Genomic DNA, 12,341 nt, shown 5'->3' with positions numbered 1-12,341 from the left:
TATAAAAAATATCATTCCTTCGCAAATACTGGTCACCATGGATGGCAAATAAATGACGGGAGCGGACACGGACAGCCAAGGTGATTCCGCTACCAAATGCCAAGATGGCTGACTGAAAACGGTTAGGGTATGTTCACACACAAACTCAAAAACGTCTGAAAATACAGAGCTGTTTTCAAGGAAATCCGCTCCTGATTTTCAGCCGTTTTTCGCTGCGTTTTTTACGGCCGGTTTTGGAGCTTTTTTCAATAGAGTCTATGGAAAACGGCTCCAAAAACGTCCCAAGAAGTGTCCTGCACTTCTTTTTCGTGGCCGTTTTCTTACGCGTAAAAAAACACAGCGAAAAACACTCCATCGGAAGAGAAAGTCATTTTCCTATTGAAATCAATGGGCAGATGTTTGGAGGCGTTCTGCTTCCGATTTTTCTCCCATTTACGTCCCGAAAAACGTTCGAAAATAGGCCGTGTGAACATACCCTTAAAGGGCTTCTCCAGGTTCTCATTAATCCCTGTATGCATCTGTAGCAGGGTATGTATCATGAAGTATGACCGCACTCCGTGCTTCAGAAAAACCCAGACAACCCCTTTTATATGGGAGCCACAGCCAATCGCTAAGAGTCTGGATCTTGACACCTCCAGCAAAAAGCCAATAGATAGAGGTTGGGCTCCCAACACCCCCAGCAAACAACAGATTCTGCTGGGGGAAGCCTTGGCCAGCCAGACATTTCCCCTGTATCGGCCACTGCAGGGGAATTGTACAGTAATGATACATGGTAGCTAATACAGAGTGACTCTACATTTTGGCTCGGAGCGGTGGTCCAATGTGGGGGCTCCCTCTTTATGACATCCATATGCCCTAATATGGAATATGGATTGGGGTGTCTTCATGAGACAACCCCTTTAAGACTAGTTTCACGTGATCATAATATGGATGCATTTTAAGATCCGTATTACGTTGCAACACCCAGACACCCCTCACACGGTTCCATTGAACCTAATTTTGATCAAAATAGGGTTCTATGGTGATCTAAGTTTGGTTCGCTAGCAATACAGGAAGCATGGATGGAGTATTCAGGGCCTACAGTGTGGCCATATTCCAACCACATGAAACTGGTCTAACCTTTATGTCATTTTAGCGCCAAATCCGAACCAAAAGGTGACATCAACTGGTTAAAGGGGGGAGACCTCAGGATGTGCCGGTCAAGTTCCCCCTACAATCTGCATACACTGAGGCCTAGAGAAAATAAAAATTAATAAAAAGAAATAAATCTACCAAACTTTTACCTCCAGTCAGCACAGCAAAACTTTACAACGTTCGTAGACGCACTGTTCTGGATTTCCTATCATTTCACTTACTTGACCCCTTTATCACTCAACTAATTTGCGTCATAATATTTTAAATTTATTTATATAGTTTTTTTTTTCTTTAATAAACGTCAAACGTAATAACGGAACCAATTACCTCAAATTCCATAAATGTTATAATAATATGAATCCAAAACTTTCTGTATGAGGGAAGGAACTTGTAGTCTTATAAAAGGACCACCGGGCCTCACGTACTTTTCCTCCGATCCCATTTTGAAGGACCATTGGTTCTCCAGGACATGACATCATTAGTGGTCAAAAACACTTCTAATTATAACTGTACTTTACGTTAAAATATTTTATCAGTTTAAATTTTCATAGGTGAATGTTACAGATCGGAATATCTGTAATAAGGTTGTATTTAAGTTATTTTATATATTTTTTTTGTATAATATAACGCATAGATTCCTGGATCACATGGTATTCACCGTACCCGCAACAGTCTAATAAAGATCACACCAACATATAACATACGCTCCACTATTTGATCACAGTTTAAATACAGAATACACTGCATCAGTTCACATCTGTAGATAAGCAAAAAGTTTACACCTCAAGGAGTAAGGCTCTGTTCACATCTGTGTGGCTCCTCCGTTGCAGATTCTGTCAGGAGATACGCCACTGGTGGGGGCACTCTCCCTTCAAATACCTTTACTGGGTTATCGGTTCACCAGACTGACACTTATCGAGGACTATATGGACCGTGGTCCTTAGTGGAAACCAGACCGGAGCCCACACAAAAGGGATCAGAAAGGCCAAGTAGAAACATTCTACGTATAGAACCGGTATGAGAGTCTGTATACCTATATACCAGTATAGCATTTGTTCTATATAGTGCTTTCCCACAGTGATAACTTCTATCCCAGTTTTTATTGTGCATGTTTGGACCAATGGTACGAAGTGCTGTAGTGACTATTTGCGTTATCACCTATTAATATTTGCGCGATCACCTGTAAATATAGATATTTATAGGCGCTAATAGAGCAGATAGTCACTGTTCAATACTCAAAAAAAACCAAAAACAATGACTGAGAAAGCCACAATATGCCCTCACTAGGTTTTTATAAATCTCCCCCATTGTCTAAAGAAAATCTGGCAAAATTGAATTCCATTGCAAATGGACCGGTGTAAAAGTGAAAAATTTTTGGGATTTTTTTTTCTCTCATGAAATAAAAAAAAATTCCTGGAAATATAATAGCAATGTAGCAGGGAAGAAAACAGTGGGTATTTAAGTAAAAAAAAAAAAAGAATAAAAAATAAATCACCTAGGGAGCACGATTCCGTTCACTCATGGATTGCCAGGTCCACTTTATATGGATGTGATGAATGATTCATACTTGACGCCATCATTGCACATGATCAATTATTTCACCGTGTCTTGGACACACAATACAGGAGGAGTGACATCACTGACAACGTCGTATAGGCTGGAACCACAAAAGTAACCTGCACATCAAGTCTTCTCTCTAATAACGCCGTTTCATGGCCGTATTCAAAAAGATTAGTCATCAATACGTGAACGTGATACAAAATAATAGAAGTGGAGTGATACGTGTTTCAGCATCATTGGGGAGGCTCTAAACTAAATTTCTTACCTAAAAACATTACTGAAAAAAAAATGTTACCAAACTAAGGCTACATCATGACTGCATTTTATTAGAAGATAAGATTTCACCCTATTCCTTGGAATAAAAAAAAAAAAGAAGAAAAAAAAGGCAAACTCCATTAAATGCAAAAAAAAAAACGGAAGTTCAAGTCGGTTTAAAAGACTCATTGGAAATCCAAAAGCCGTTATCCATTTCCTTGCAGTGGTCGGTAATGGCATCTTCATCGGTTTATGACCTCCATGTGTGAACTCCTAGACAGTTTGGTTGGTGGTGTTCATACCAAATGGACTTGTTCAACCCATTCAGTGGAAGGTTCAGGAGTTCTACTTGAGATATCTTCCGAACTGGTCAAACTGCTCGTGATGTCGTTGGTGTTGTGTTCGTCGCTCTGCGACACTGCTTCGGTCTGAGGCGCCGTCTCCTCTGAAGTCATTTCGTCTAGACGGGTTTCTGGGTCTTCATGAATTAGCGCGTCCTGAAAAAGTGCATGCTCCTCGGCTACGTCGGGCACATGATGTTCACTGGCATTCCCCGGTGGTAGGTCAACGTCAGTTTCTGAGTTCATAGAAGGAATAAGGGCAATGCTTTGAGGGTTCATGTCATGGAACCAAGCCATAATGTTTCCCAGAAGGTTCTCACTCATGTTGGGATCTTGACTAGAAGAGTCAAGGTCACTACTGGAGGTTGGGACGTCAGTGAAGGAGTGTGAATGTATTCGGTCAGATGCATAGGGATCATTACTGGCTCCTAGCCTGACCAGACTCTCACCGAGTTCTAGCAGTTCGGAACTACTGAGTGCTGACCGTGGGTTATCCACGCTTAACGGTGACGGGTCAAGCCTGGTGGGCAGAGAAGAACCTATGGCTCCTAATGACGACTCATTATTGAGGAACAGTCTTGTTTCCTCATCAACGTTGAGACCGGATTCTTGCAAAGATAACTGAATGGCCAGAAGGATGTTGGGATCGTCATCATCTAGCGAGCTCAGTGCCTGGAAATGAAATGACAAGGTAAGATGTATGTGGTCTAGTGGAGAATCGTGCCCATTATCCAGAGAGTGACTGAACTCACCGTGGATGTGCCGTGTCTTCTGGTGCCACGAACCTCCAAAGTATCTGATAAGATGAAGAAGAATGACGAAACAAAAATTAAGGCATATACATTTCTATCTATTGTATATAATGTATTAGTATATTGAATTTATTGACCCTTCTGCTATAGATCTTCACAGACCACGATCGATCCCCAGAATGAAGGGGCTGCAATGCTAGTTTACTACTGTGGCTCAATCACAGGCTAGAAGTCTGCCATTCTTCAGAGAACAACCAGTCCAGGACAAACCAGGACAATAGTGAGTGGTCTTATTGCTTCGGAAACAATGGGGCTGTTGTGATGAATGGTAAATCCAGTCTACAAAGTAGAATCCTCAGCCCCCCCAAATGTCTAGAATCAGTGTCAGACTGTACATACAGTGTGAGGACACATGCAGCTGCTGTGTTGCGGTTTTGCAGCTATATTTGGAATGCCTGCGGCGTTTTTGATGCAATTTTTGAAAATCGCAACACTTGGTCACACCCTTACAACACAATATTCATCTTTTGTATTCGGTCTTCCGTTCCTTGTGGTATCCAATAGAACACCCCATGGTATACAATCATGTCTTCCCTGTATCCCCACTCCATTACGTATAAGGTACAGGCATCCACCAGGGAGAGCAGACAGAGAGCACAGCCGGATAATGCTATACCGGAAAAATCTTATTAGCAGGATTACCTTCTACTCATTTCCCAACTCTTAGGCTAGGGCTCCGTGGGGAGTTTTGGTTGTGTGACGGTCTTTGCAAAATCACGGGATAACGCAACGTGACCGCGTGACCTCAATGTTTCCCTATGGGGGAAAAGTTGCATTAAAATTGCAAGAAATCAGTCAAGGTCAGATTTCTGTCACAACTTGACCATAGGGAAGCATTGAGGTTGCAAGACCAAAAGTCGCCATGGAGACCTAGCTGTAGTCCTATAATGCGCATATTTCAGGAAATATATTACGGTCAATAAAAAATTACCTAACGTGTCTTCCGTGTGATCATCCGGATCGGGAGTGTTGCTTCTCATACTGTGCAAGTCGCGGCGACGCTGCCTGTGCCTTCTCCGATACTGGAATTCTGCATATTCCTGCACACAGATTCAGTGACACTTCGTTAAGTGGAAAATGAATCCTTCTTTACCACGACATAGACACGATTATCATCATTTGTGCTATACCATTACAGGCTATTCTCATGATTTTGCAAGCAGTTTATTTATTTTTCAATCATTACAGGATATGTTCCTAAAACTTCTTTTATAATGAAAACTAAATTTTCCCTTGAAAAAAATGTATAAAAATACAGTTCCCAAAAACTCATCCCGTTTTGTCAAGTAGCCCAAAAAATAAAAATCAGACATATCACAAACCGCATAAATAGCAATTCCCCAAATAGGAATCCCCACAATAAACACTGATGCCATGCATTAGATATGCCATTAAAGGAGTATACATGTTGGAGGGAGCTTTTGTGCGGGAGGCCTCCAGCTTCAGCCCATACAATGGGTTCAGCAGTAGAATTTGTGGGTTCACTTTTAGGGAATTCTGAGTTAATAGAGGGGGGTCGTCTGTTCAGGATCCTCACCTCTTGGTCAGAGTGGAGAGTGGTTATAAGGAGCGTCTCTCGCTCTGTCCTGTATAACATAGACAACACATTGATATGAATGGACACTGTAATGCTGGAAATGAAAGTCTATGGACACCTTTGGGGTCTTTTTTTTAATGAAATGCATTTAATTTTATGTTAAAAATAACTTTTTAAAGTAAATTACTAAACCGTTTCATTTCTGTAGTTTCTATGTATGACGCGACATAGAAGCTGCAGAATCCCGTTCACAGCCAAATCCGTCAGTGAGCTGCTCTGACGGCTGTCTGCAGCGGCTTCTGTGTGCTTTTGAGCGTGGATCCACTCTGACTTGGTCAGAACTGAGTTTAGAAGATCACTCAGGAGCCGCTGTCAGCGGAGCAGTCACTGCAGCTCACTGATGGATTCGGCTGTGAATGGGATTCTGCAGCTTCTATGTGCTGTAATGCATAGAAGCTGCAAACAATGCACTTTATTTAAGGTAAATTACCAAAGTTATTTTTAACACAGAATAAATGCAAAAGGAACCCCAAAATGTGTCCATAGCTTTTAAACACCTACTACCAGGTTACCCCACAGATTACAGATGATCGCTGGGGCGCCCAGCAGGTGGACACTTTGTGATCCGCTTATTGTCAAGGAACCGTCTTATAAACATATTGTCCAAAGCGGAGAGACCCTTTAATGTCTGATATGTAGTCTGAAACAGTGGCAGTGTGTGGAGCATTGCAACACAGAACCCTTTTAAGTGCATGAGGTTATATAGCGATTCTGGCGATGCACTGGTAAGGAAAGAAAAAGCAGAAGAGGCCGCATCCCTTTTTGTTGTAGGCATTGATGCGAGTCTCAGGGGTCAGAACTCCACAGATCAGACATTTATGGCAAGTCGTATGGATATGCCATTAATGATCAAAGGAAAAAAACGTTCTTATAAAATGCATGAAAGATTAGACCGCAAATGGCTATAGGACACAGTTGCAGACTACAAACTACTATTTACAGCAGCCTGAAGCCTGTCAGTGCTTTCCACATTACGGTGTCTTTCCAAATGTGAATTTCCCTGACTGCCATATATGTAATTATCAAAGCAATCCCGGGATAAACGTAGGAATAATGACAATATATTAAGGAATTGTTAGATATGCAATTGTCTCATATATTCTATTTTATCTGCCAAATCATGTCTGAAAATAATATTGGTGGGGGTAAAGGCACGGTGACCCCTACCATGTGTCAGAACATAGGGGATCGAGCACTTTTTAGGGCACTGTTCCCCTTCATCTTCTTCTCGGCTTTACTTAGGAGAGATGCTGCTGGGCCAATACAGTTCTAATCTCTGCACCTGAACGTCTCTGATACCATGTTCTGACAGCCGATAGGGAATGTCCAAAATCTATTTGGTAGAAGGGTCCTCTGAGGATAAGGTGATCACAAGAAGTCCTGCTGTTAAAACCCCAAAAGATTAGCGGTTATCAAAGAGGGAACCTACAGCAAGTGTTCAATTCTCCTGCAGCGCCACCACAGGGTAAATGTAGCATTACATGGTACTCATCAAAAATCAATGAGCGGTTTGTGTAATGCACGGCGGACGAGTTGGGTTCTCCAAAGGGAAATACAGAGCAGCTCTGTTCTGGCTAATAGAGGAGGGTCCTAAATGGGGGATCCCGTTTAGTTATTCAGAATTCCCTAATAGGGTATCTTGAAATGCATCTACCAAACCAGACAAATAATAATCACATGACCGAATGTGACATTAGAATAAATTTGTGAGGACTGTAAATCTAAATAAACGTCATCTGTAAAAACATCATGAAAAATTGATAGAGGAATTAGCAAAAGAAAGTGATGATCAAAACAACCGGGATTCCTCGGCCTTCGTGTCTACACAACTAATAGTCATTACTCTGATGTGAAGAAGATATTCAACCAACCTGGGAACCAAACATCCTCTTACCTCTGGGGAAGCAAATCCTAAATACTCCCAGTCCCATGTTCCTCCAGCGAAACTAAAGCACAAAGAAAACAATAGGCAGGGTAAGAACGCAGGGCCCTTCACATGGATTGTACGGCAACAGATACATGGTAAAAACATTGTGCGAGTAATGAGGCCCATAACAGGTTACAAGGATTATTATATCTTCTTTATTGAGCGGAAAATCTCATGTATGTGGCTGGAGTCATTTTAGGGAGAGTTCTCCGATAAGGAGCCCACTTATCAGCCGGGCGCTGCGCTGGGCATCCTTAGACCTGAACAGACGGCCATAGATTTCAATGGGAGCCATTCAGTCCTGCAGGTGTAATGGCACCTAATCATAGGGCTCCCTCAAACAGCATAATTCAGGGGGACCCCCAATCAATTTCTACTAAATCTTAGAGACCCCAATGTTAAAAGGCTTTTTCAGTCTGGACAACCCCTTCACTGACAAAAGACGTATGTGATATGTCATGGCTTTAACCCCTTGGCGCCTCCCCCCTGCTTTACAAAAGCCATAACTGCTTTATTTTTCCGTCGATACAGCCGTATGAGGGCTTGTTTTTTATGCGGGACGAGCTGTAGTTTTTAGTGCCACAATTTAAAGTTCTATATAATGTACTGGAAAACGGAAAAAAAAATAATAATTTGTGTGTGGTGGAATGGGAAAAGAACAGCGATTCCCCATTGTTTTTTGGGTTTCGCTTTTACGGTGTTCGCCATGCAGTAAAACGACATGTTAACTTTATTCTTTGTGTCAAAACTTATTATATATATTTTTTTTAGGTTTACTACTTTTACAAAGAAAATCAAAATGGCTTTGTGTCGCCATATTCTGAGAGCCATAACTTTTTTTATTTTTCCAATATCTTTAAAAGCCAAGGTTACATAGTTACATAGTTACATAGTTAGTACGGCTGAAAAAAGACACATGTCCATCAAGTTCAACCAAGGGAAGGGAAAAGGGAAGGAAAAATTTCTACACATAGGAGCTAATATTTTTTTGTTCTAGGAAATTATCTAACCCTTTTTTAAAGCCATCTCCTGTCCCTGCTGTGACGGCTCCTGCGGTAGGCTATTCCATAGATTCACAGTTCTCACAGTAAAGAAGCCTTGTCGCCTCTGCAGCTTGAACCTTTTTTTCTCCAGACGGAGGGAGTGCCCCCTTGTTTTTTGAGGGGGTTTTACAAGGAACAGGATTTCACCATATTTTTTGTATGTGCCATTAATATATTTATATAAGATAATCATGTCCCCCCTTAGTGACCAAAAAAAAAAAAAAAAAGCTATTCTGGGGTGATTTTTTGGGGTCTTTCACCGTGCGGGTTAAACGTTGTATTAAAATAGTTCAGACTTTTAAGAAAGCGCGATACCAATCATGCAAATTTTTTTGTTTCTTTTACATTACTTTAGAGGAAAAATGGGAAAAGGTTTTTTTTTTTTTTTTTTTTTTTTACTTAACGTTTTTTTAGTCCCCTAGGGGAATAGGACAAGCGATCGTTTGATCACTAGTACCATACACTGCAATACTTCTATATTGCAGTGAATGGTACTTTTAACCTATGCCAGGGCTTCACAGGAGCAGAAAGATGGCAGACCGTGGGCCTTCTCTAGTCTCCCAGAATGCCATGAGAACCATCAGCCCCCCGCGGGGCAAAGAGCTGACGGAGGAGGATCATCAAAATCTCTCTAGCGGCTTAGGTGCCACGGTTGCTATTGACCACGGAATCTAAATGGTTGAATGGCTAAGATCTGAGTAATCTCTAATCCTGGCCGCTGCAGTGAGCCCGCTCTATACCCCCCCTTTATGTTGTGACGTACAGTTAACATCACATGTCGCTAACAAGTTAAATGCTTTCCGTGGCGAAAACATAGGAAAAATAAATTTGATCTTAGAATCTATCATATTGATGCTCAGAATCTTAAAGTGTAGCTAAACGTTTGACAAACTTCTGACATGTCAGAAGATTGGATTGGTGGGGGTCCGAGCACTGAGACCCCCACCAAATCGCTAGAACGAAGCAGATGAAGCCCTCGTGTGTGTGTGCTCAGCCGCTTCGTGTCTGTTCGGCTTTTTCCGGAAAGCCGATGTATCGGAGTGCTGGCTCATAGACTTTCTATTGAGTCCGTACACCGATACATTTATTTCCGGAAAAAGCCAAACAGACACGAAGCGGCTGAGCGCACACACGAGGGCTTCATCTGCTTAGTTCTAGCGATTGGTGGGGGTCTCCGTGCTCGGACCCCCACCAATCCAATCTTCTGACATGTCACTATGACATGTCAGAAGTTTGTCAAACGTTTACCTACACTAACTTTCAAATCATACCCGGCTGACTATTCTGTGTGTAATATTTAACGTCTGGAAGCAGAAAGAAAAGTTTTACTTCCTGGTTCTGTGTCTGTGTAGGGGAGGGAGGAGGGAGGAGGAAGCTGCGAGTAAACGCAAGAAGGAAGATCACAGCCGAGGACGTCATCTCTTCCCCTGTACAGCCACCAGTGGCCCCAGGGACCAGGCAACTTTTCTTCATTGTGTCATCCCTATTACCAATGAGAGAGGTATGTACTCTCCAATGGTCACATTTACAGGAGGGGAAGGGGGGCTTTTTTCCTACTGCAGGGACAAGAAGCTGAGCAGTTGCACATCTATTCACCCCCTGCACCTATTCAGACCATTTCTTGACTGACGCGGAAGTGGAGATATTTTGTCTTTTCATTTCCGGTGGTTTTGTGATAATATCTGCGTGGAGACAGACATAAGTAGCATGAATAAATTCTGCACATCTTGTACTTTTATCTATAGGATTGTTGTGTATCTCAGACTTTGCCTGGTTCAGACTTTTAGATACAAACATGACTCATGACTTTTTATGATTGTTTTATACAACGTTCCACTTTAATGAAAAATGGCATGAAGACGCCCATAAGTGTAAAGTGCTGGATGGCGTTTTTACAGTGTGTATGGGGTCTACTTTTAATACAAAAAGATATGTGTATGTGTGTATAATATAGTTTCATTTTAAAATTCAGTTTTTATTTGTGCATGTTGAAAGTGTAAATATTTTTTGCGGCGGCGAAACGGATAAAGGAATTTTCCCACCAATGAAACTTAGATATGCCAAAAATGTCTTATCATTGGGGGAGGGGGAAGGGGGGGGCTAAATTCTGGTGGTATCTTCACCAATTCCAAAACCTAAAGACTCAGAGTTCAATCCACAACAGTGCTTGGCTAGGACTGGCAACACAGGAGAGCATCGCGGCCTCGTTGTTCTTGGAAATGTGAGGGTCCCAACCGTAATAATACCGGAATGACCTCTCTCAGGGATTTCTATTTACAGAAATAAACCTGGATGCTGCGGTGACGTGATATAGAGTGCGCTATTTTTGGAAGGCGCTCACTGTTCAGATGAACTTCTGACTGGCGGGACTATATTTAGAGCCCCCGAGGTGAAATGAATGTGAGCAATGAAATCTCAGCGGCTCAGGAACCCATCATGCAGAAAGAGACAATGACTAAGCCATTAGCGTTAGTTACACAGCGCCACGCACGCAACGTTAGTCTCAAGTATATTTATTTTTGCATTTTCTATAAAAAGTGACTTATTTTTAAATCACAAAAAAAAAAAAAAATGTCATCTATCAGCAGTGATATTATAGGGAATCCCCACTGCATTGCATGACACATTCTCACCATGTAACAGACCACACCCCGAAGTACTGCATAAATACACATCTACCCCTATCATTCAAGGGGCTTTCCAGAATAGGAAAAACGCAGCTGCTTATTTCCAGTATCAGCACCACTCCTGTTTACGGGTTGTGTCTGGTATTGCAGCGAAGCTCCATTGAAGTGAATGGGGCCAAATTGTAATACCACATGCAACCATGTGGACAGGTGTGGCGCTGTTTTTGGAAGAAAGTATCCATGTTTTTCTAATCCTGGAAGACCCCTTTAATAGCGGTCTAAAGACAAGCGTGAACTGATAAGTGACATTGAAGTTTTTATCCACCTTTTCACGGTTTACAAAAAGGATTAATATGCAAGAGATACGGCGTTAGGCTTTGTTTACATCTGCGCTAAGGTTTTCCGTTCTTCTGTTTTGTTATAGGAACAGAAGACCGAAAAAACTGAAGCACCGGAGCCAATGCATCAAGGACACTAACAGCGCCTGAAAGATTCCCATTGATTTTAATAGAATCCATCAGAAGTCCGTCGTTTTACCGGAACAAATATCGCAGCATGCTGCGCTATTTCTTACAGCCTTGACGGAAATAAAAACAGAGCCTAGATTTGCATACTTATTCTGTACGGACCCGGAGTTACATCCTGTATTATATTCCAGAGCTACATTCATAATGCTGCAGGCTTCAGAGCAGATATCTTCCTTGCTGCCTGTCTCTGCACAGTGCTTGATCACTGGTGATTTCTTCTTTGGGTAAGTGACATTTCTACACCAGGAACTGCACAGTAATCTGATGTATGGAAAACGAACTGTTCTGCTGCATTATAGGAGCTCAGGCTAAGCTATTAGGGGTGTGTCTATTGACAAGCTTTTTAATGACAACCACCAGAATTGTGAGCGCAGCTCTGGAGTGTAATAAAGGATGTATCTCTAAATCAGTACAGGATAAGTAATGTAATGTACACAGTGACTCCACCAGCAGAATAGTGAGTGCAGCTCTGGAGTATAATACAGGATGTAACTCAGGATCAGTACAGGATAAGTAAC

The 12,341-nt window shown here is 41.9% G+C and overlaps 1 protein-coding gene across 1 annotated transcript in view; it reads right to left on the bottom strand.

Moving 5' to 3' along the window:
* Positions 1–267: 267 nt before the first annotated feature.
* Positions 268–12,341, bottom strand: part of ANKIB1 (ankyrin repeat and IBR domain containing 1) — a 101,740-nt gene continuing 89,666 nt past the window's right edge. The window contains exons 17-20 of the mRNA XM_075827690.1: positions 7,594–7,645; positions 5,034–5,142; positions 4,043–4,086; positions 268–3,962 (exon numbers count right to left, since the gene is read on the bottom strand). Of these exons, the coding sequence (XP_075683805.1) occupies positions 3,246–3,962; positions 4,043–4,086; positions 5,034–5,142; positions 7,594–7,645 (922 nt within the window). The 3' untranslated portion in view covers positions 268–3,245. The remainder of the gene's footprint in view (positions 3,963–4,042; positions 4,087–5,033; positions 5,143–7,593; positions 7,646–12,341) is intronic.

This window comes from Rhinoderma darwinii, chromosome 5 (assembly GCF_050947455.1).
Source record: "Rhinoderma darwinii isolate aRhiDar2 chromosome 5, aRhiDar2.hap1, whole genome shotgun sequence".
NCBI classification, from domain to species: domain Eukaryota; kingdom Metazoa; phylum Chordata; class Amphibia; order Anura; family Rhinodermatidae; genus Rhinoderma; species Rhinoderma darwinii.
Note: the sequence above shows the minus strand (reverse complement) of the source record. Positions and strands in the feature narration are given on the sequence as shown.